Genomic DNA, 25840 nt, shown 5'->3' with positions numbered 1-25840 from the left:
GTGCTGCTATGGTGACCAGCGAGCTGAGATAAGGGGGGACTTTACCTAGCAGGGTCTTGTAGATGACCTGGAGCCAGTGGGTTTGGCGACGAGTATGAAGCGAGGGCCAGCCAACGAGAGCGTACAGGTCGCATTGGTGGGTAGAATATGGAGCTTTGGTGACAAAACGGATGACACTGTGATAGACTACATCCAATTTATTGAGTAGGGTATTGGAGGCTATTTTGTAAATGACATCGCCGAAGTCGAGGATCGGTAGGTTGGTCAGTTTTATAAGGGTATATTTGGCAGCATGAGTGAAGGATGCTATGTTGCGAAATAGGAAGCCAATTCTAGATTTAACTTTTGGATTGGAGATGTTTGATGTGAGTCTGGAAAGAGAGTTTACAGTCTAACCAGACACCTAGGTATTTGTAGCTGTCCACATATTCTAAGTCAGAACCGTCCAGAGTAGTGATGCTGGGCGGGCAGGGGCAGGGGCAGGCAGCGATCGGTTGAAGAGCATGCATTTAGTTTTCTTTGTATTTAAGAGCAGTTGGAGACCACGGAAGGAGATTAATAACGCACTGTTCAAAGAAGGGCCAGAAGTATACAGAATGGTGTCGTCTGCGTAGAGGTGGATCAGAGACTCACCAGCAGCAAGAGCGACATCATTGATGTATACAGAGAAGAGAGTCGGACCAAGAATTGAACCCTGTGGCACCCCCATATAGAGACTGACACACTGAACTCTATCAGAGAAGTAGTTGGTGAACCAGGCGAGGCAATCATTTGAGAAACCAAGGCTGTTGAGTCTGCCGATGAGGGTGTGGTGATTGACAGAGTCAAAATGCATACCTGACTTACCTCCTCTTTGACACCTGTATGCTATTCTCTGCTCTCAGAAGCGGCAGACAGCAAGGCTGTATGGTACCACCATTCATTCTCAATGCAATGTCAAAAACTGCCACATAAATCTCTGTGTTAGGGAGGAATTCCTCCCCATCCCGAGGTGATGAATGGAAGAGCTAATTCAAAGGGAGTGACGGGTTTGCCAGCAGATGGAGAACATGGCAACCTGCTTAATGAATGACATGAAAGCCGATAGCTGGCTGGAGACATGTCAAACTAATCAGCCGCTGTTTCGGAAGCACATTGACAGGTAACTGTAGCTGACTGAGGTGTAACAGTTGCCATGTTGCCAGTACTGCGTCAGCTCACTGTAACGTAGTAGACTCATTCACGTCGCCTACAATATTGGATGTTATTGATAGTCTGTCCTGATCACTTACCGTAACAGTGTTTCCTGGTTCTGGTCTTGGTTCTGGTCTGGTTCTGGTCCTGGTCCTGGTTCTAGTCCTGGTCCTGGTTCTAGTCCTGGTTCTGGTCCTGGTTCTTGTCCTTTTTCTAGTCCTAGTCCTGGTTCTAGTCCTGGTTCTAGTCATGGTTCTGGTCCTAGTCTTGGTTCTGGTTCCAGTCCTGGTTCTGGTTCTGGTTCTGGTCCTAGTCCTGGTTCTAGTCATGGTTCTGGTCCTGGTTTTGGTTCTGGTTCTGGTTCTAGTCTTGGTTCTGGTTCTAGTCCTGGTTCTGGTTCAGGTTCTGGTCCTAGTCCTGGTTCCAGTCCTGGTTCTGGTTCTGGTTCTGGTCCTAGTCCTGGTTCTAGTCCTGGTTCTGGTCCTGGTTCTGGTTCTGAGGACCCAAAGGGCTTCACTTTTATTTTTGTTTTTTTTCCGAGCACTAACGCTAACTGCGGCAGATCCCGGCTCATGCCTCATGCCTGGGATTCCATTTGGGATTCAGACATACATGACTGTGGATCCTTGGGCAGATGAAGTAAAGTCCACTTATAGAGGGTTCCTAGGGGCTGCCCACGTCTGGGCCATTAGAGTATTAGCTCCGATTAGGGCCAAGTAAATGGGATTGTGGCTTGGAGTTGATTAAACACAACGAATGTGATGATTCGATCCGGTTTGTCCCTTTAGTGTTGTGTTTGAGTTAGTTTTTCGTCATGTTATAATGGCACAGGGTAAGTGATAGGCAGTTTGGGAGCTGTTCTCTTGACCTGCCCTGGGGACAGAGAAGAGAGAACACTCATTGCGCTACATTGGATGTCCTGTAACGGGCATAGACAACTGTTCTAGAATATTCAGCTGTTTTATATGCAGTTAAAAGACAATCACTAACGAGCTATGTAACAATATGTTTTATATATATTTATAAACTGTGCGGTTCTAGCCCTGAATGCTGATTGGCTGACAGTCATGGTATATCAGAGCGTATACCACAGGTATGACAAAACGTTCATTTTTACAGCTCTAATTATGTTGGTAACCAGTTTATAATAGCAAAATAAGGCACCTTTGTGGTATATGGCCAATATACACCGGCTTAGGGATGTGTCCAGGCACTCAGCAATGCGTCGTGCCTAAGAACAGCTCTTAGCCGTGGTTGTATACCACACCCCCTCGTGCCTTATTGCTTAAATATGTGTTACATTTTGGTATAAGTACAGCGTTACTACACAGGTTCGAGAGCATCATAATGTAAAGTGTGACCCAAAATGATATGCAGTCATACTTCCACATAAGAGCCTGATCGAGCTGGCCAGCAGTATTGATGTAGGGTTTAATTGAACCTCTGTTCTCCTGTGCAGCTCTGTAAACACATGCCACAGACTAGTGTCCTTTCTTCTTGGGTTGGAGTGTTCCTTGTGTTCCCACTCACTGACACTTTAGTTCCCATTTAATCGTAGTAAGTGTTTGGCTGGAGGCACAGGGGAACAGTGCAAATGTCACCCTCTGGAGCGCTCCCCACAGCGACCCGGGGAATTAGTGATTGGATGAGAGCCTCACTCCCTGCTGGAGGGACTGAACACAGTAAACAGTCACATTGGAAACAGCCCTGTGTCCAAATGAGTGCAAATCAGACACAGGCTAAAAGCCTGATAAGTGGCTACTTGGACCAAGAGGAGGAACAGTCACATAGGAAACAGCCTTGTGTCCAAATTAGTCCAAATCACAGACACAGGCTAAAAGCCTGATAAGTGGCTACTGGGACCAAGAGGAGTCCTGTTTTGTTGGCCACTTGAGATATTTAATGTGGGGGTGTGGGTATATAGTTGATGTGGATGTGTGCCTCTCACTCAGCCCAGTCTGTGTTATTTTCAGGAGTCCAGCCTGCGGTGTGACTTACTGACCTGACTTGTGATTTCTCTCTCCCTCTCTCTCCTTCTCTCACTTTTTCTCGCTCCTCTTGCTCTCTCTCTGCGTTCTCGCTCTCTCCGCGCTCTCGCTCTTTCTCCCCCCCTCACTCTCCTCCTTCCTCCCTCCCTCCCTCCTGCAGGTGTGAGCTTGCTGGTGCCAGCGGGTGCTGTTCCTCAGGGTCGTGTGTATGAGATGTACGTGACGGTGCACAGGAAGGACAGCATGAGGTGAGCTCCATTAGCACAGTAGCAGCACCAGGGCCTTCCTGTCAGCCTATTCTGTCAGCCTGCCTGCCTTCCTATCAACCTATTCTGTCAGCCTGCCTGCCTTCCTGTCAGCCTGTTCTGTCAGCCTGCCTGCCTTCCTATCAGCCTATTCTGTCAGCCTGCCTGTCTTCCTGTCAGCCTGTTCTGTCAGCCTGCCTGTTTTCCTGTCAGACTATTCTGTCAGCCTGCCTGCCTTCCTGTCAGCCTGTTCTGTCAGCCTGCCTGTCTTCCTGTCAGCCTGCCTGCCTTCCTGTCAGCCTGCCTGCCTTCCTGTCAGCCTGTCTGCCTTCTTGTCAGCCTTCCTGTCAGCCTTCCTGCCTTCCTGTCAGCCTGCCTGCCTTCCTGTCAGCCTGTTCTGTCAGCCTGCCTGTCTTCCTGTCAGCCTGTTCTGTCAGCCTGCCTGCCATCCTGTCAGCCTGCCTGCCTTCCTGTCAGCCTGCCTGCCTTCCTGTCAGCCTGCCTGCCTTCCTGTCAGCCTGTTCTGTCAGCCTGCCTGTTTTCCTGTCAGCCTATTCTGTCAGCCTGACTGCCTTCCTGTCAGCCTGTTCTGTCAGCCTGCCTGTCTTCCTGTCAGCCTGCCTGCCTTCCTGTCAGCCTGCCTGCCTTCCTGTCAACCTGTCTGCCTTCCTGTCAGCCGTCCTGTCAGCCTTCCTGCCTTCCTGTCAGCCTGCCTGCCTTCCTGTCAGCCTGTTCTGTCAGCCTGCCTGTCTTCCTGTCAGCCTGTTCTGTCAGCCTGCCTGCCATCCTGTCAGCCTACCTGCCTTCCTGTCAGCCTGCCTGCCTTCCTGTCAGCCTGCCTGCCTTCCTGTCAGCCTGTTCTGTCAGCCTGCCTGTCTTCCTGTCAGCCTGTTCTGTCAGCCTGCCTGCCATCCTGTCAGCCTACCTGCCTTCCTGTCAGCCTGCCTGCCTTCCTGTCAGCCTGCCTGCCTTCCTGTCAGCCTGTTCTGTCAGCCTGCCTGTTTTCCTGTCAGCCTATTCTGTCAGCCTGCCTGCCTTCCTGTCAGCCTGTTCTGTCAGCCTGCCTGTCTTCCTGTCAGCCTGCCTGCCTTCCTGTCAGCCTGCCTGCCTTCCTGTCAGCCTGTCTGCCTTCCTGTCAGCCTTCCTGCCTTCCTGTCAGCCTGCCTGCCTTCCTGTCAGCCTATTCTGTCAGCCTGCCTGTCTTCCTGTCAGCCTGTTCTGTCAGCCTGCCTGCCTTCCTGTCAGCCTGCCTGCCTTCCTGTCAGCCTTCCTGCCTTCCTGTCAGCCTTCCTATCAGCCTGTTCTGTCAGCCTTCCTGCCTTCCTGCCTGGCTGTTCTGTCAGCCTGCCTGCCTTCCTGCCTGGCTGTTCTGTCAGCCTGCCTCCCTGCCTGTCCTTGTGTTCTACTCTCCCGTCTTCAACCAATAAGCAGCTCAATACCAGCTAAACCCTTGTATTCTTACCCACCGCCAATGATACCAGTCCCAGTATTACCCAGATATAAGACAGATTTTCAGTACCAATCATATTTGAGACATTTTGTCCACTACTCAAGAGACATTTAATAGAAAAAGTGCTGTGTGTAGACAGTGCATTCGGAAAGTATTCAGACCCCTTGACTTTTTCCACATTTTGTTACGTTACAGCCTTATTCTAAAATGTATTAAATTACATATTTTCCTCATCAATCTACACACAATACCCCATAATGACATACAGAAAACGGGTTTGTAGAAATGTTTGCAAATGTATTAAAAATAAAAACCAGATTCCTTATTTACATAAATATTCAGACCCTTTGCTATGAGACTTGACATTGAGCTTAGGTGCATCCTGTTTCCATTGATCATCCTAGAGATGTTTCTACAACTTGATTGGTGTCCACCTGTGGTAAATTCAATAGATTGGACATGATTTGGAAAAACACACAACTGTCTACAGGAAGTCACCTTTCAACATGTTCACCTTTTGTTGCCTTACAGCCTGAAACGAAAACACATAAAATCAGACTTTATTTACAGACAGTAACCCACAATATCCAAGTGAAAAGAAGAGAAAGAAAAAAAACCTCTGACAAATTAACTACAATTAAAACAGTAAAATACCCGATTTGGATAAGTGAACACCCTCCTGAGTTAATAATTGGTGGAACCACCTTTAATTACAGCCACGAGTCTCTTTGAATACATCTCTACTAACTTTGCACACCTGGACTGTGCAATATTTGCCCATTCTTCCTTGCAGAATTGTTGAAGCTCAGTCAAATTGCATGGTGACTGCTCATGGACTGCACTCTTCAAGTCATTCCACAGATTATTGATGGGATTTACGTCGGGGCTCTGACTAGGCCACTCAAGGACAAGAATCTGTCGGTATTTTGCACTTTCCATTTCCACTTCTATCCTATCCAGTCCCTGCCAAAGAGAAACACCCCACAACAGGGCGCTGCCACCGCCATGCTTTACTGTAGGCATGGTGTTCTTTGGATGGAAAAATATGTTGGGTTTTTGCCAGAAATATTGTTTTAAATTCAGGACAAAAAAGTCAATTTTGATCTCATCTGACCACAGCACGTTTTGCCACTTGGCCTCCGAGGCCAAGTGGCACATCTACAATGTAATTTTTGGCAAAGCTTCAAACGAGACTTGACAGTGGCTTTTTTTTGAGGAGTGGGTTTTTTTTCTTGCCTCATAGAGGCCAGATTTGTGGAAGGCTGGTGATATTGTGGTCACATGCACACATTGACCTGTCTTTGCCTCCTTCAAAGTCGCCATTGGCTTCTTGGTAGCCTCATGCCTCCTTGCCCTGGGAAGGTTCACCTTCCAACAGGACAATGACCTTAAGCACACAGCCAAGACAAAGCAGGAGTGGCTTCGGGACAAGTCTCTGAATGCCCTGGAGTGGCCCAGCCAGCCCAGACTCGAACCCGGTCAAACATCTCTAGAGAGACCTTAAAATAGCTGTGCAGCGACGCTCCCCGTCCAATCTGACAGAGCTTGAGAGGATTTGCAGAGAAGAATAGGAGAACCTCCCCAAATACAGGTGTGCCAAGCTTGTAGCGTCATACCCAAGAAGACTTGAGGCTGTAATCGCTGCTAAATGTGCTTCAAAAAATTACTGAGTAAAAACTTATGTTAATGTTGTATTTCCATTTTTTGTTTGTTTTTTTGTTTTGTCATTATGTGTGTAGATGAGGGGAAAAAACGATTTAATCCATTTTGAATAAGTTTGTAACATAACAAAATGAGGGAAAAGTCAAGGGGTCTGAATACACTGTACTCGGTAACCAAAGGAAATTCACACATCTGCAAACATCAGTTGAGGTTCTGTAAAAAAAAAAGTTTACTACAGTGACAATACATTTTGTCCTGAAAGGAGCATTTTAAAATCTCTCTCTCTCTCCTTCTCTCGCTCTCTAGGCCACCGGTAGAGGATGTTCAGACAGTGTTGAGCCCCGTGGTGAGCTGTGGTCCCCCAGGGGCCCTCCTGACCCGCCCAGTCATCCTCACCATTCATCACTGTGCCGAGGCCGACGGAGACGATTGGCAGATCCAGTTGAAGAACCAGCTGAATCAGGGCCAATGGGAGGTGAGAACGGTAGCTGTAACGGTCAGGCTTATTTATAAACCACAGGTCATGTTCCCCTGCTCAGACGTATGCCAGCCTTTACACTACGTTTCAGCTAACCACATGTATCAGCAACCTGGTGCCTGACTGCACAGTCGATGACATCGCACGCGACCATTGGTTGATGCATGCAACGTCTGAGCAGGGGATCACGACCTATAGCTGACCAGAGCCTGTATAGTCCCCTACCTCTGACCAGAGCCTGTATAGTCCCCTACCTCTGACCAGAGCCTGTATAGTCCCCTACCTCTGACCAGAGCCTGTATAGTCCCCTACCTCTGACCAGAGCCTGTATAGTCCCCTACCTCTGACCAGAGCCTGTATAGTCCCCTACCTCTGACCAGAGCCTGTATAGTCCCCTACCTCTGACCAGAGCCTGTATAGTCCCCCTACCTCTGACCAGAGCCTGTATAGTCCCCTACCTCTGACCAGAGCCTGTATAGTCCCCTACCTCTGACCAGAGCCTGTATAGTCCCCCACCTCTGACCAGAGCCTGTATAGTCCCCCTACCTCTGACCAGAGCCTGTATAGTCCCCTACCTCTGACCAGAGCCTGTATAGTCCCCTATCTCTGACCAGAGCCTGTATAGTCCTCTACCTCTGACCAGAGCCTGTATAGTCCCCTACCTCTGACCAGAGCCTGTATAGTCCTCTACCTCTGACCAGAGCCTGTATAGTCCCCTACCTCTGACCAGAGCCTGTATAGTCCTCTACCTCTGACCAGAGCCTGTACAGTCCCCTACCTCTGACCAGAGCCTGTATAGTCCCCTACCTCTGACCAGAGCCTGTATAGTCCCCTACCTCTGACCAGAGCCTGTATAGTCCTCTACCTCTGACCAGAGCCTGTACAGTCCCCTACCTCTGACCAGAGCCTGTATGGAAGAGGATGCTGTTTGGGACACATCCTGTCTTTATGTCGATATTGGCATGGGGGACCTCTGCAGTTCCTCCTACCCAGGAGACATGTCTGTTCCACCAGACTATATCTTCTGTATACAATTCAACACTATGACTTCCTTGTCAACAGCAGGTACAGTATACACACATATGGTATATTTAACCTGACAAAGCTTCATGACAAAGCATGAATATTGATGAATATTGATGAATATTGATGAATATTGATGCAAGCGTGAATATTTCAGTTCTATTCTTCAATGACTCACTACAGTGACAGTCCCACCCTATCAGCTGTAGGGGACTGTACAGGCTCTGGTCAGAGGTAGGGGACTGTACAGGCTCTGGTCAGAGGTAGGGGACTATACAGGCTCTGGTCAGAGGTAGGGGACTATACAGGGTATAATTTGGGACACAGCCACGTGCTTGTAGAATGGGATAAGTGTAGTGATGGCAGGGGGAGAAGACAGACTGGGCCACGCTTGGCAGGGCTCTGTAAACACAGCACCCAAACTCAATTAGACCAGCAGGATGGTTGAAAAACGGTTAGCACAAGGAATTTGCTCCAGTTCCACCCCTCTGTTTCATCCCTCTGTTCCATACCTCCCTCCATCTGTTCCATCCCTCTCTTTCTCCCTCTGTTACATCTCTCCCTACCTCCCTCCCTCCCTCCGTTCCATCCCTTCCTCTGTTCCATTTTTCCCTCTGTTCCATCCCTCCCTCCCTCTGTTCCATCCCTCCCTCCCTCTGACCGCTCTCTCCCTCCCTCCCTCTGTTCCATCTCTCCCTCCCTCCCTCCCTTCCCTTCCCTTCCTCCCTCTGTTCCATTCCTTCCTCCCTCCGTTCCCTCCCTCCCTCTGTTCTGCCCCTCCCTCTGTTCCGTTCCCTAACTATGTTCCATCCCTCCCTCTGTTCCATCCATCCCTCCCTTCTCTCCCTCCCTCCTTCCGTTCCATCCCTCCCTCCCTCCCTCTGTTCCATCCCTTCCTCACTCCATTCCCTCCCTCCCTCCGTTCCATCCCTTCCTCCCTCCCTCTGTTCCATCCCTTCCTCCCTCCGTTCCCTCCCTCTGTTCCATCCATCCCTCCCTCTGTTCCATCCATCCCTCCTTTCTCTCCATCCCTCCCTCTGTTCCATCCATCCATCCTTTCTCTCCATCCCTCCCTTCCTTCTCTCCATCCCTCCCTCTGTTCCATCCATCCCTCCCTCTGTTCCATCCATCCCTCCCTCCTTTCTCTCCATCCCTACCTCTGTTCCATCCATCCCTCCCTCCTTTCTCTCCATCCCTCCCTCCTTCCTCTCCATCCCTCCCTCCCTCCCTCCTTCCCTCCCTCTCTCACAGCGTGAGCAGACTACCTCTGAGGAGTGGTGTGTGTGTGTGATAAAGGCCCACCTGGTCCTGTATTGGTGGTGTGTTGGTACTGTTTGTGATAAGACTGTCTGCAGGCGTCACTGTTGTTATCGCACAGAAACACAATGTCTGCCCACAATTATGCATGCAGTGTGTGTGTGGGTGAGTGTGTGCTTAGGTTTATTGAGCCACAGATCAGAATGCAATCCATATAGTTGAACACAGCCATAGACAGCCATAGAGTTGGACACAGCCATAGAGTTGAACACAGCCATAGAGTTGGACACAGCCATAGAGTTGAACACAGCTATAGAGTTGAACACAGCCATAGAGTTGAACACAGCCATAGAGTTGGACACAGCCACAGAGTTGAACACAGCCACAGAGTTGAACACAGCCATAGAGTTGAACATAGCCATAGAGTTGAACACAGCCATAGAGTTGGACACAGCCACAGAGTTGAACACAGCCATAGAGTTGGACACAGCCATAGAGTTGAACACAGCCATAGAGTTGGACACAGCCATAGAGTTGAACACAGCCATAGAGTTGGACACAGCCATAGAGTTGAACACAGCCATAGAGTTGAACACAGCCACAGAGTTGAACACAGCCACAGAGTTGAACACAGCCATAGAGTTGAACACAGCCATAGAGTTGGACACAGCCATAGAGTTGGACACAGCCATATAGTTGAACACAGCCATAGAGTTGAACACAGCCATAGAGTTGAACACAGCCATAGAGTTGAACACAGCCATAGAGTTGAACACAGCCACAGAGTTGAACACAGCCATAGAGTTGAACACAGCCATAGAGTTGAACACAGCCATAGAGTTGAACACAGCCATAGAGTTGAACACAGCCATAGAGTTGAACACAGCCACAGAGTTGAACACAGCCACAGAGTTGAACACAGCCACAGAGTTGAACACAGCCATAGAGTTGAACACAGCCATAGAGTTGAACACAGCCATAGAGTTGAACACAGCCATAGAGTTGAACACAGCCATAGAGTTGAACACAGTCATAGAGTTGAACACAGCCACAGAGTTGAACACAGCCACAGAGTTGAACACAGCCATAGAGTTGAACACAGTCATAGAGTTGAACACAGCCACAGAGTTGAACACAGCCATAGAGTTGAACACAGCCATAGAGTTGAACACAGCTACAGAGTTGAACACAGCCATAGAGTTGAACACAGCCATAGAGTTGAACACAGCCACAGAGTTGAACACAGCCACAGAGTTGAACACAGCCACAGAGTTGAACACAGCCACAGAGTTGAACACAGCCACAGAGTTGAACACAGCCATAGAGTTGAACACAGCCATAGAGTTGAACACAGCCTGTCAGCTATATTCTGGGAAAAAATCACAGCTGTGGTTAAAAGCAAATAACCGATTCACACAATATTGGTTTTCTACAACCTCGTATTGATACGGCTCATCAAAAGGCACATAACTCCAGATAAGGTGTGATTTGGAGCTCAATAGTCATTTCAGAAAAAGGACCTGAGTTGATCTATAATAATGTGTCCTCTTCCAGACCAGACTATAGATATACCATCCTTCAAAAGGTGACGGGGGCGGTGGAAAGGAGCAACAACTCCGATACAAAAGTCAAATGAAAAAAGACAACTTGAGGGCTCGATTCAATCCGTATCGCAGAAGATCTGCGGTGTAGCTCAATTGAAATGTAAAGAGACTATTCAGGATCGATGGAAAGATGAAAGGAGCAAATTTACAGAGAGATCCTTTATTTAAACCTGCTCCAGAGTGATCAAGACCTCAGACTGGGACGAAGGTTCACCCCCTGGACAGGACGCTAGTCTATCTCCTGTTTCTGTAGTGAGACAGACAGCTTGATGTACCAGTACACCTCCTGGACAGGACGCTAGTCTATCTCCTGTTTCTGTAGTGAGACAGACAGCTTGATGTACCAGTACACCTCCTGGACAGGACGCTAGTCTATCTCCTGTTTCTGTAGTGAGACAGACAGCTTGATGTACCAGTACACCCCCTGGACAGGACGCTAGTCTATCTCCTGTTTCTGTAGTGAGACAGACAGCTTGATGTACCAGTACACCTCCTGGACAGGACACTAGTCTATCTCCTGTTTCTGTAGTGAGACAGACAGCTTGATGTACCAGTACACCTCCTGGACAGGACGCTAGTCTATCTCCTGTTTCTGTAGTGAGACAGACAGCTTGATGTACCAGTACACCTCCTGGACAGGACGCTAGTCTATCTCCTGTTTCTGTAGTGAGACAGACAGCTTGATGTACCAGTACACCCCCTGGACAGGACGCTAGTCTATTTCCTGTTTCTGTAGTGAGACAGACAGCTTGATGTACCAGTACACCTCCTGGACAGGACGCTAGTCTATCTCCTGTTTCTGTTGTGAGACAGACAGCTTGATGTACCAGTACACCTCCTGGACAGGACGCTAGTCTATCTCCTGTTTCTGTAGTGAGACAGACAGCTTGATGTACCAGTACTCCTCCTGGACAGGACGCTAGTCTATCTCCTGTTTCTGTAGTGAGACAGACAGCTTGATGTACCAGTACACCCCCTGGACAGGACGCTAGTCTATCTCCTGTTTCTGTAGTGAGACAGACAGCTTGATGTACCAGTACACCTCCTGGACAGGACACTAGTCTATCTCCTGTTTCTGTAGTGAGACAGACAGCTTGATGTACCAGTACACCTCCTGGACAGGACGCTAGTCTATCTCCTGTTTCTGTAGTGAGACAGACAGCTTGATGTACCAGTACACCTCCTGGACAGGACGCTAGTCTATCTCCTGTTTCTGTAGTGAGACAGACAGCTTGATGTACCAGTACACCCCCTGGACAGGACGCTAGTCTATTTCCTGTTTCTGTAGTGAGACAGACAGCTTGATGTACCAGTACACCTCCTGGACAGGACGCTAGTCTATCTCCTGTTTCTGTAGTGAGACAGACAGCTTGATGTACCAGTACACCTCCTGGACAGGACGCTAGTCTATCTCCTGTTTCTGTAGTGAGACAGACAGCTTGATGTACCAGTACTCCTCCTGGACAGGACGCTAGTCTATCTCCTGTTTCTGTAGTGAGACAGACAGCTTGATGTACCAGTACACCTCCTGGACAGGACGCTAGTCTATCTCCTGTTTCTCTAGTGAGACAGACAGCTTGATGTACCAGTACACCTCCTGGACAGGACACTAGTTTATCGATGGACCTTTATGCTTAATTTTTTACTATACATTTTAATACCACTTCAGTACCAGGAGAATTCTGAAGCCGTTAGAATCCGTACATATCCATGCTTCAGCCTATTGGTTAATTGTAGTCTAAATGGAAGTGAACAGTCATCCAGCCTAGCCTTCAATACAGTATTTTACCCCACCCTTTGCCTTGCTATTCTCTCATTATATGACTGGTGCTGTCTCTGAGGTCCTATAACAGAGGCTAAAGACCAGCTTTAATGTTGCTGTTGTACTGTTTAACGGCCAAGCTTACTGCAAAGGTTTTTAATTCCTGTTTTTCTCCCCTCATAATAGCAGGAAAATGAATGCTTGTGTGTGGCTGGTGTACTGTAGGCATCAGGATAAGGATTATAGATAAAATAAGGTAGAGGATCACAGTGTGGGTAAACAGAGTTATGGAACAAGAAAGAGGAGACTTAGAGGAGAGGTCAGACTTGGCCAGTGTGTGCTGTTTGTGCACACACACACACACACACACACACACACAAAACATGCTGTATGGACAAGGGTTTCTCTGAAGAGTTGAAATTCTATCAGGGGAATGAAATATGCCCAGTCTCTCATCATACAATAACCGTGTGTGTCCCAAACAGGACGTGGTAGTGGTCGGCGAGGAGAACTTCACCACACCCTGCTACATCCAGATGGATGAGGAGGCATGTCATCTACTGACAGAGACCCTAGGGACCTACTGCCTGGTGGGCCAGTCCGTCAGCAAGGCTGCCGCCAAGCGCCTCAAACTGGCCATCTTCGGCCCTGTGTCAAGCACCACACTGGAGTACCACATTAGAGTCTACTGTCTGGACGACACCCAGGACGCACTCAAGGTAAGGGGGGGCAGCATTAAGATAGCCTCACTGACTCCTTGGGACTCCTAATATGGACAACGTACACAACGCACACCAATGAAGTCCTACTTTTTCTCGCTTACCTGTGCACCTCACTCGTTCACTCACACTAACTCACTCACTCACTCACTCACTTTTTAAGCAGTGCTCTTTCTCACAAATGTTTCAACATTTCAAGGGAGGATAGTTTGAAAACAAAATGTTAGGTTGGTGTTTCTAATGATATGTCACTTTAATTGGTCTTGCTTTCAAAGGGAATTTTGTAGTTGGTGTGTTGGAAGATGAGGCAACGGAGTCGATTGATATTCCTATACTGCAGTAGTTGTTGGAGGTGGAGGAGGAGGAGGAGTCGATTGTTTTCCTATACTACAGTAGTTGTTGGAGGTGGAGGAGGAGGAGGAGTCGATTGTTTTCCTATACTACAGTAGTTGTTGGAGGAGGAGGAGGAGTCGATTGTTTTCCTATACTGCAGTAGTTGTTGGAGGTGGAGGAGGAGGAGTCGATTGTTTTCCTATACTGCAGTAGTTGTTGGAGGTGGAGGAGGAGGAGGAGTCGATTGTTTTCCTATACTACAGTAGTTGTTGGAGGAGGAGGAGGAGGAGGAGGAGTCGATTGTTTTCCTATACTACAGTAGTTGTTGGAGGAGGTGGAGGAGGAGGAGGAGTCGATTGTTTTCCTATACTACAGTAGTTGTTGGAGGAGGAGGAGGAGGAGGAGGAGTCGATTGTTTTCCTATACTACAGTAGTTGTTGGAGGAGGAGGAGGAGGAGGAGTCGATTGTTTTCCTATACTGCAGTAGTTGTTGGAGGAGGAGGAGGAGGAGGAGTCGATTGTTTTCCTATACTACAGTAGTTGTTGGAGGAGGAGGAGGAGGAGGAGTCGATTGTTTTCCTATACTGCAGTAGTTGTTGGAGGTGGAGGAGGAGGAGGAGTCGATTGTTTTCCTATACTACAGTAGTTGTTGGAGGAGGAGGAGGAGGAGGAGGAGGAGTCGATTGTTTTCCTATACTACAGTAGTTGTTGGAGGAGGTGGAGGAGGAGGAGGAGTCGATTGTTTTCCTATACTACAGTAGTTGTTGGAGGAGGAGGAGGAGGAGGAGTCGATTGTTTTCCTATACTACAGTAGTTGTTGGAGGAGGAGGAGGAGGAGGAGTCGATTGTTTTCCTATACTACAGTAGTTGTTGGAGGAGGAGGAGGAGGAGGAGTCGATTGTTTTCCTATACTACAGTAGTTGTTGGAGGAGGAGGAGGAGGAGTCGATTGTTTTCCTATACTACAGTAGTTGTTGGAGGAGGAGGAGGAGGAGGAGTCGATTGTTTTCCTATACTACAGTAGTTGTTGGAGGAGGAGGAGGAGGAGGAGTCGATTGTTTTCCTATACTACAGTAGTTGTTGAAGGAGGAGGAGGAGGAGTCAATTGTTTTCCTATACTACAGTAGTTGTTGGAGGAGGAGGAGGAGGAGTCGATTGTTTTCCTATACTACAGTAGTTGTTGGAGGAGGAGGAGGAGGAGTCGATTGTTTTCCTATACTACAGTAGTTGTTGGAGGAGGAGGAGGAGGAGGAGTCGATTGTTTTCCTATACTACAGTAGTTGTTGGAGGAGGAGGAGGAGGAGTCGATTGTTTTCCTATACTACAGTAGTTGTTGGAGGAGGAGGAGGAGGAGTCGATTGTTTTCCTATACTACAGTAGTTGTTGGAGGAGGAGGAGGAGTCGATTGTTTTCCTATACTACAGTAGTTGTTGGAGGAGGAGGAGTCGATTGTTTTCCTATACTACAGTAGTTGTTGGAGGAGGAGGAGGAGGAGGAGTCGATTGTTTTCCTATACTACAGTAGTTGTTGGAGGAGGAGGAGGAGGAGTCGATTGTTTTCCTATACTACAGTAGTTGTTGGAGGAGGAGGAGGAGGAGGAGTCGATTGTTTTCCTATACTACAGTAGTTGTTGGAGGAGGAGGAGGAGGAGTCGATTGTTTTCCTATACTACAGTAGTTGTTGGAGGAGGAGGAGGAGGAGGAGTCGATTGTTTTCCTATACTACAGTAGTTGTTGGAGGAGGAGGAGGAGGAGGAGTCGATTGTTTTCCTATACTACAGTAGTTGTTGGAGGAGGAGGAGGAGGAGGAGTCGATTGTTTTCCTATACTACAGTAGTTGTTGGAGGAGGAGGAGGAGGAGGAGTCGATTGTTTTCCTATACTACAGTAGTTGTTGGAGGAGGAGGAGGAGTCGATTGTTTTCCTATACTACAGTAGTTGTTGGAGGAGGAGGAGGAGGAGGAGTCGATTGTTTTCCTATACTACAGTAGTTGTTGGAGGAGGAGGAGGAGGAGGAGTCGATTGTTTTCCTATACTACAGTAGTTGTTGGAGGAGGAGGAGGAGGAGGAGTCGATTGTTTTCCTATACTACAGTAGTTGTTGGAGGAGGAGGAGTCGATTGTTTTCCTATACTACAGTAGATGTTGGAGGAGGAGGAGGAGGAGGAGTCGATTGTTTTCCTATACTACAGTAGTTGTTGGAGGAGGAGGAGGAGGAGTCGATTGTTTTCCTATACTACAGTAGTTGTTGGAGGAGGAGGAGGAGGAGGAGTCGATTGTTTTCCTATACTACAGTAGTTGTTGGAGGAGGAGGAGGAGTCGATTGTTTTCCTATACTACAGTAGTTGTTGGAGGAGGAGGAGGAGTCGATTGTTTTCCTATACTACAGTAGTTGTTGGAGGAGGAGGAGGAGTCGATTGTTTTCCTATACTACAGTAGTTGTTGGAGGAGGAGGAGGAGGAGGAGTCGATTGTTTTCCTATACTACAGTAGTTGTTGGAGGAGGAGGAGGAGGAGGAGTCGATTGTTTTCCTATACTGCAGTAGTTGTTGGAGGAGGAGGAGTAGGAGGAGTCGATTGTTTTCCTATACTACAGTAGTTGTTGGAGGAGGAGGAGGAGGAGGAGTCGATTGTTTTCCTATACTGCAGTAGTTGTTGGAGGAGGAGGAGGAGGAGGAGTCGATTGTTTTCCTATACTACAGTAGTTGTTGGAGGAGGAGGAGGAGGAGGAGTCGATTGTTTTCCTATACTACAGTAGTTGTTGGAGGAGGAGGAGGAGGAGGAGTCGATTGTTTTCCTATACTACAGTAGTTGTTGGAGGAGGAGGAGGAGGAGGAGTCGATTGTTTTCCTATACTACAGTAGTTGTTGGAGGAGGAGGAGGAGGAGGAGTCGATTGTTTTCCTATACTACAGTAGTTGTTGGAGGAGGAGGAGGAGGAGGAGTCGATTGTTTTCCTATACTACAGTAGTTGTTGGAGGAGGAGGAGGAGGAGGAGTCGATTGTTTTCCTATACTACAGTAGTTGTTGGAGGAGGAGGAGGAGGAGTCGATTGTTTTCCTATACTACAGTAGTTGTTGGAGGAGGAGGAGGAGTCGATTGTTTTCCTATACTACAGTAGTTGTTGGAGGAGGAGGAGGAGGAGGAGTCGATTGTTTTCCTATACTACAGTAGTTGTTGGAGGAGGAGGAGGAGGAGGAGTCGATTGTTTTCCTATACTACAGTAGTTGTTGGAGGAGGAGGAGGAGGAGTCGATTGTTTTCCTATACTACAGTAGTTGTTGGAGGAGGAGGAGGAGGAGGAGTCGATTGTTTTCCTATACTACAGTAGTTGTTGGAGGAGGAGGAGGAGTCGATTGTTTTCCTATACTACAGTAGTTGTTGGAGGAGGAGGAGGAGGAGTCGATTGATATTCTTATACTATAGTAGTTGTTGGAGGAGGAGGAGGAGGAGGAGGAGTCGATTGTTTTCCTATACTACAGTAGTTGTTGGAGGAGGAGGAGGAGGAGGAGGAGTCGATTGTTTTCCTATACTACAGTAGTTGTTGGAGGAGGAGGAGGAGGAGGAGTCGATTGTTTTCCTATACTACAGTAGTTTTTGGAGGAGGAGGAGTCGATTGATATTCTTATACTATAGTAGTTGTTGGAGGAGGAGGAGGAGGAGGAGTCGATTGATATTCCTATACTACAGTAGTTGTTGGAGGAGGAGGAGGAGGAGGAGTCGATTGTTTTCCTATACTACAGTAGTTGTTGGAGTAGGAGGAGGAGGAGGAGTCGATTGTTTTCCTATACTACAGTAGTTGTTGGAGGAGGAGGAGGAGGAGGAGTCGATTGTTTTCCTATACTACAGTAGTTGTTGGAGGAGGAGGAGGAGGAGTCGATTGTTTTCCTATACTACAGTAGTTGTTGGAGGAGGAGGAGGAGGAGGAGTCGATTGTTTTCCTATACTACAGTAGTTGTTGGAGGAGGAGGAGGAGTCGATTGTTTTCCTATACTACAGTAGTTGTTGGAGGAGGAGGAGGAGTCGATTGTTTTCCTATACTACAGTAGTTGTTGGAGGAGGAGGAGGAGGAGGAGGAGGAGTCAATTGTTTTCCTATACTACAGTAGTTGTTGGAGGAGGAGGAGGAGGAGTCGATTGATATTCTTATACTATAGTAGTTGTGGAAGGAGGAGGAGGAGTCGATTGTTTTCCTATACTACAGTAGTTGTTGGAGGAGAAGGAGGAGGAGTCGATTGATATTCTTATACTGGAGTAGATGTTGATCGAGAAGGACGATGCGGAGTCAAATCAAATCAAATGTATTTATATAGCCCTTCTTACATCAGCTGATATCTCAAAGTGCTGTACAGAAACCTAGCCTAGAACCCCAAACAACAAGTAATGCAGGTGTAGAAGCACGGTGGCTAGGAAAAACTCCCTAGAAAGACCAAAACCTAGGAAGAAACCTTGAGAGGAACCAGGCTATAAGGGGTGGCCAGTCCTCTTCTGGCTGTGCTGGGTGGAGATTATAACAGAACATGGCCAAGATGTTCAAATGTTCATAAATGACCAGCATGGTCAAATAATAATAATCACAGTAGTTGTCGAGGGTGCAGCAAGTCAGCACCTCAGGAGTAAATGTCAGTATCTCTACCGCTCCTGCTGTCTCTAGAGAGTTGAAAACAGCAGGTCTGGGACAGGTAGCATGTCCGGTGAACAGGTCAGGGTTCCATAGCCGCAGGCAGAACAGTTGAAACTGGAGCAGCAGCATGGCCAGGTGGACTGGGGACAGCAAGGAGTCATAATGCCATGGATCATCACTGGAGGCTTCAGGCCTTGGATCATCACTGGAGGCTTTGTACGTGGAGCCGGAACAGGTCGAACCGGACTGAGGAGACATACTGGAAGCCTGGTACGTGGAGCTGCCACAACGCGTCCTGGCTGGATACCCACTTTAGCTCAGTGAGTGTGGAGAGCTGGCACAGGACGTACTGGGCTATGAAGGTGCACTGGAGGCATAGTGCGTAGAGCCGGCACGAGTTTACTGGGCTGTGGATGCGCACTAGAGGTCTGGAGCGTAGAGCTGGCACAATGCGTCCTCGCTGAATACCCCATGTAGCCCGGCAAGTGCGGGGAGCTGCAATAAGCCGCACTGGATTGTGCTGGTAAACTGAGGATATCCTGGGCCGAGGAGACGCACCGGAGACCAGAAGCGCTGAGCCGGCACAATCTGTCCTGGCTGAACCGGAAAACGTGGCACTTGAACCGTGACCAACTCCTCATTCTATTTACAGGGAGTTGGTTCTCGTTCACCCCTTAGTTCCGCTCGTTCCACTCTTCAACCCGTGTGCCCCCAAAAAATGTTTTTTGAGGCTGCCTCTCTTGCTTCCATCCTTGCCGTGACTCCTGGTATTGCCTCCGTTCCTCCCTCGCTGCTTCCGCCTGTTTCCACAGCAGGCTCTCATGCCCTGCCATTACCTCCTCCCATGTCCATGATGTCCTCCACTTCGGGGAACGCTGCTTGGTCCGTTGGTGGTGGGATCTTCTGTTACGCTATCTGATTCCCAATCAGAGACAACGATAGACAGCTGCCTCCGATTGGGAATCAAACACACCAACATAGAAACAGAAAACCTAGAACGCCCACCCTAATCACACCCTGACCTAACCAAATAGAGAAATGAAAAGGCTCTCTAAGGTCAGGGCGTGACACTTTTGACTTCTTTAATACACACATAAGTGATTTTGTCCAAATTATTTTGGTCTCTTAACATTTCTAAACAGTTCCCGATAAGCATTAAAATACCCTCAACTTAAAGATGACAGTCTGCAATTTAACCTCATGGTCTTTGTATAATTATAAATCCAAAGTGCTGAAGTACAGAGCCAAAACCACAAAAAATATCACTGGCCCAATACTTTTGGAGCTCACTGTACACTAATACAATGACTCTTCACCAGTCTGCTGGTTTGCACTAGCCTCATACAGCCGTAGGCTTATGCATCCAGTATTGTAATGGATACTACCATTGCGGTTACCGTAAGTCAAAAGTTCAGTTAGTCAAAAGTCAATGGAAGTCAAGTTGTACATTGTGTTATTGTCTTTGTTGCTGTAGGAGGTACTTCATTGTGTTATTGTCTTTGCTGCTGTAGGAGGTACTTCATTGTGTTATTGTCTTTGCTGCTGTAGGAGGTACTTCATTGTGTTATTGTCTTTGCTGCTGTAGGAGGTACTTCATTGTGTTATTGTCTTTGCTGCTGTAGGAGGTACTTCATTGTGTTATTGTCTTTGCTGCTGTAGGAGGTACTTCATTGTGTTATTGTCTTTGCTGCTGTAGGAGGTACTTCATTGTGTTATTATCTTTGCTGCGGTAGGAGGTACTTCAGATGGAGACCCAGATGGGAGGGAAGCTGCTGGATGAACCAAAGACCCTGAACTTCAAGGACAGCACCCACAACCTGCGCCTCTCTGTCCACGACGTCCCCCACGGACAGTGGAAGAGCAAGCTGCTCGCCAAGTACCAGGTGAACTGATGGTGAAACTTTAAAGTTGTCATAGAAGTTGTCGTACACCTTTATTGGTCTGCTCAACTGTTATGGCGATACAGGGATTGAAAATGACCATGTACTTGCAATATATAGTGAATAAATGGTGTGTGTGTGTGTGTGTGTGTGTGTGTAGGAGATCCCCTTCTACCAGGTGTGGAGTGGCTGCCAGCGAACACTTCACTGCACCTTCACCCTGGAGCGGTTCAGCTCCACCACCACAGAGCTCAGCTGTAAGCTGTGTGTACGCCAAGTAGAAGGGGAGGGGCAGATCTTTCAGCTCAGCAGCACTTTGTCTGAGGTGAGACTCAAACCTCACACCACCTTTTACTGGAAACACTGTACACACTGTACACTATGTGTGTGTGACTCAAATGGCACCCTAATTCCAGGGCTCTGGTCAAAAGTAGTGCACTATAAAGGTTGCCATTTGGAATGCACTCTATGACTATAGCACTCTCTGACTATAGCACTCTCTGACTATAGCACTCTCTGACTATAGCACACTCTGACTATAGCACACTCTGACTATAGCACACTCTGACTATAGCACTCTCTGACTATAGCACTCTCTGACTATAGCACACTCTGACTATAGCACTCTCTGACTATAGCACACTCTGACTATAGCACACTCTGACTATAGCACACTCTGACTATAGCACTCTCTGACTACAGCACTTTCTGACTATAGCACTCTCTGACTATAGCACTCTCTGACTATAGCACACTCTGACTATAGCACTATCTGACTATAGCACTCTCTGACTATAGCACACTCTGACTATAGCACTCTCTGACTATAGCACTCTGACTATAGCACTCTCTGACTATAGCACTCTCTGACTATAGCACTCTCTGACTATAGCACTCTCTGACTATAGCACACTCTGACTATAGCACTCTCTGACTATAGCACTCTGACTATAGCACTCTCTGACTATAGCACTCTCTGACTATTGCACTCTCTGACTATAGCACTCTCTGACTATAGCACACTCTGACCTTCTGAGGTAAAACACAGCTCCAACTACACTCCTGACTTCTGAGGTAAAACCCAGCTCTTACAACACTCCGGACCTAGACCGGCTCTGACTACACACCAGACATAGACCAGCTCTGACTACACTCCAGACCTAGACCATCTCTGACTTCACTCCAGACCTAGACCATCTCTGACTACACTCCAGACCTAGACACTCCAGACCTAGACCATCTCTGACTATACTCCAGACCTAGACACTCCAGACCTAGACCATCTCTGACTACACTCCAGACCTAGACCATCTCTGACTACACTCCAGACCAAGACACTCCAGACCTAGACCATCTGTGACTAAACTCCAGACCTAGACCATATCTGACTACACTCCAGACCTAAACACTCCAGACCTAAACCAACTCTGACTACACTCCAGACCTAGACACTCCAGACCTAAACCAGCTCTGACTACACTCCAGACCTAGACACTCCAGACCTAAACCAGCTCTGACTACACCCCAGACCTTAACCATCTCTGACTACACCCCTGACCTTAACCATCTCTGACTACACTCCAGACCTAGACACTCCAGACCTAGACCATCTCTGACTACACTCCAGACCTAGACACTCCAGACCTAGACCGTCTCTGACTACACTCCAGACCTAGACCATCTCTGACTACACTATAGACTTAGACACTCCAGACCTAGACCATCTCTGACTACACTCCAGACCTAGACACTCCAGACCTAGACCATCTCTGACTACACTCCAGACCTTAACCATCTCTGACTACACCCCAGACCTTAACCATCTCTGACTACACTCCAGACCTAAACCATATCTGACTACACTCCAGACCTAGACACTCCAGACCTAAACCATCTCTGACTACACTCCAGACCTAGACACTCCAGACCTAGACCATCTCTGACTACACTCCAGACCTAGACCATCTCTGACTACACTCCAGACCTAGACACTCCAGACCTTAACCAGCTCTGACTACACTCCAGACCTAGACACTCCAGACCTAGACACTCCAGACCTAGACCATCTCTGACTACACTCCAGACCTAGACCATCTCTGACTACACTCCAGACCTAGACACTCCAGACCTTAACCAGCTCTGACTACACTCCGACCTAGACCATCTCTGACTACACTCCAGACCTAGACACTCCAGACCTTAACCAGCTCTGACTACACTCCAGACCTAGACACTCCAGACCTAGACCATCTCTGACTACACTCCAGACCTTAACCATCTCTGACTACACTCCTGACCTAAACCATCTCTGACTACACTCCAGACCTAGACACTCCAGACCTAAACCATCTCTGACTACACTCCAGACCTAGACTCTCCAGACCTTAACCAGCTCTGACTACACTCCAGACCTAGACCATCTCTGACTACACTCCAGACCTAGACACTCCAGACCTAGACACTCCAGACCTAGACACTCCAGACCTAGACACTCCAGACCTAGACACTCCAGACCTAGACCATCTCTGACTACACTCAAGACCTAGACACTCCAGACCTAGACACTCCAGACCTAGACACTCCAGACCTAGACCATCTCTGACTACACTCCAGACCTAGACACTCCAGACCTAGACACTCCAGACCTAGACACTCCAGACCTAGACACTCCAGACCTAGACCATCTCTGACTACACTCCAGACCTAGACACTCCAGACCTAGACACTCCAGACCTAGACACTCCAGACCTAGACACTCCAGACCTAGACCATCTCTGACTACACTCCAGACCTAGACCATCTCTGACTACACTCCAGACCTAGACACTCCAGACCTAGACCATCTCTGACTACACTCCAGACCTAGACCATCTCTGACTACACTCCAGACCTAGACACTCCAGACCTAGACCATCTCTGACTACACTCCAGACCTAGACACTCCAGACCTAAACCAGCTCTGACTACACTCCAGACCTTAACCATCTCTGACTACACTCCAGACCTAGACACTCCAGACCTAGACACTCCGGACCTAGACACTCCACACCTAGGCACTCCAGACCTAGACACTCCAGACCTAGACACTCCAGACCTAGACACTCCAGACCTAGACACTCCAGACCTAGACACTCCAGACCTAGACACTCCAGACCTAGACACTCCAGACCTAGACCATCTCTGACTACACTCCAGACCTAGACACTCCAGACCTAGACACTCCAGACCTAGACACTCCAGACCTAGACACTCCAGACCTAGACCATCTCTGACTACACTCCAGACCTAGACACTCCAGACCTAGACACTCCAGACGTAGACACTCCAGACCTAGACACTCCAGACCTAGACACTCCAGACCTAGACACTCCAGACCTAGACACTCCAGACCTAGACACTCCAGACCTAGTTCCAAATACTATTTGAAATATTTAGAATACTTTATTAAACGTTTGCTTTAGGCTGCCTGGATTGCAGGATGAGACGAGTTTCCTCGTGTGCTTGCGACCCGGTTGGTTCCATTGTGCCAGGCAAGCTCAATCAAGCCCAGCTGAAGGATTTGTGAGATTTAAAACTGTATTTGAACCCAGATTTGTATACGACTATCTGGCTAATATTCTCATCTCCATACCACACTCTGAGTAATATTGTAATCTCAAATCAAATCAAATTGTATTGGTCACATACACGTGTTTAGCAGATGTTATTATGGGGGTAGCAATCAGTAACATCTAACAGTTTCACAACATGTACATAATACACACATCTAAGTAAAGTAATGGAATTAAGAATATATAAATATATGGACGAGCAATGTTAGAGCGGCATAGACTAAGATACAGTAGGATAGAATACAGTATATACATATGAGATGAGTAATACAAGATATGTAAACATTATTAAAGTGACTAGTGTTCCAAGTGGCCAGGGATTTCTAGTCTATGTCTATAGGCAGCAGCCTCTAATGCGCTAGTGATGGCTATTTAACAGTCGGATGGCTTTGTGATAGACGCTGTTTTTCAGTCTTTTTATTTATTTTTTATTTCACCTTTATTTAACCAGGTAGGTCAGTTGAGAACAAGTTCTCATTTACAACTGCGACCTGGCCAAGATAAAGCAAAGCAGTGCGACACAAACAACAACACAGAGTTACACATGGAATAAACAAGCGTACAGTCAATAACACAATAGAAAAAAAGAAAGTCTATACACAGTGTGTGCAAAAGGCATGAGGAGGTAGGCAATAAATAGGCCATAGTAGCAAAGTAATTACAATTTAGCAGATTAATACTGGAGTGATAAATGAGCAGATGATGATGTGCAAGTAGAGATACTGGTGTGCAAAAGAGCAGAAAAGTAAATAAAAACAATTTGGGAATGAGGTAGGTAGATTGGGTGGGCTATTTACAGATGGACTATGTACAGCTGCAGCGATCGGTTAGCTGCTCAGATAGCTGATGTTTAACGTTAGTGAGGGAAATATAAGTCTCCTGATTCAGCGCGTGCTACGCGTGGGTGTTGTTATCGTGACCAATGAGCTGAGAAAAGGTGGAGCTTTACCTAGCATAGACTTATAGATGTCCTGGAGCCAGTGGGTCTGGCAACGAATATGTAGCGAGGGCCACTTGGGTGCATTTGTACCCAAGCACACTTGGTTACATTTGTAAACTATGCTTAGTTTAACCCTAACCTTGCCCCGAACTGCTGCTCTTATGGGTCAGAATATAATGATGTAATTACGTGTCGAAAGTCTCCGATGGGGTATCTCCTCGTGGACCGAGTTACGACTTCTCCTCTGATGGCCACACTTCTGTTGTTACCGGGTGTCAACTCTCTGATTGTCCACACGATGTCAGTGTCCTTTCTCGTAGTGGTCGGTTTCCTCACCCTTGTTCTGAAAGGGGGTCTTCTGAGGCCAGCCAGCCATGTAGCTCAGGGCTCCAGTGTAGGAATGAAAGCAGTGTAGACACGATTCCTTGGAGAGTGGTAACCAGGTGGTCCTGCTTGAATTCACCCTCTTAGACTCAGCTACTCATCGGTAGCATAGATTGTTAAAAGGTTCCGTTATCTTGTTGAACCTGGTGTTGCATTTTGTTGCTGTTGACTACTCAGACCTTGGCTGCTTGGTCACCTAGTCAGGATGTTCATTCTTAACTCACATGTTTTACACCCTCGGATCAGAAATGGACGCCTTCAGGGCAAGTTCTCTGGGCGGAACTAGTTACGAGGCAAGGTCTGGATTTTACTCAGATCCAATTTAGACAACTAACTTCACATTTCATCTTTACAAAAACATTCTCTTTGATCTGGACATTTTCCACACAACGTCCAGTATGTAAACATCAGGTAAATATTCAAGTTGCAATGTTTTTGTTATAACGTTGTCATTTAACTTTTAATAACATAGCAAAAACGACATTCATTTTCATATTCCATCTATCGTCATTACTACCATTTTGGCTGACGAAACATATTGTCCCAAAGTCCATTTATTGAATGTTACTGTTTTGAGGTAGGTTCTTCATAGCTCTCGATCTCTCCCCCTCTGGTGGGTGTGAGAGATGTCTCTTGTAGGAGTGTGGTCAATGGTAACCTGACCAGACCAGTGTTTTTGCTGAAGTTTACTATAGTATTCACCACTACAGTCATG

General features: G+C 47.5%; 1 protein-coding gene across 1 annotated transcript in view; it reads left to right on the top strand.

The window, feature by feature from the left end:
- unc5ca (unc-5 netrin receptor Ca) overlaps positions 1 to 25840 on the top strand; it is a 290202-nt gene that overhangs the window by 255799 nt on the left and 8563 nt on the right. The window contains 5 exon segments of the mRNA XM_036979368.2: positions 3322 to 3409; positions 6825 to 6993; positions 13128 to 13361; positions 20044 to 20193; positions 20351 to 20515. Of these exon segments, the coding sequence (XP_036835263.2) occupies positions 3322 to 3409; positions 6825 to 6993; positions 13128 to 13361; positions 20044 to 20193; positions 20351 to 20515 (806 nt within the window).

Source organism: Oncorhynchus mykiss, chromosome 6 (genome assembly GCF_057628025.1).
Source record: "Oncorhynchus mykiss isolate SJ-2025 chromosome 6, ASM5762802v1, whole genome shotgun sequence".
NCBI classification, from domain to species: domain Eukaryota; kingdom Metazoa; phylum Chordata; class Actinopteri; order Salmoniformes; family Salmonidae; genus Oncorhynchus; species Oncorhynchus mykiss.
Note: the sequence above shows the minus strand (reverse complement) of the source record. Positions and strands in the feature narration are given on the sequence as shown.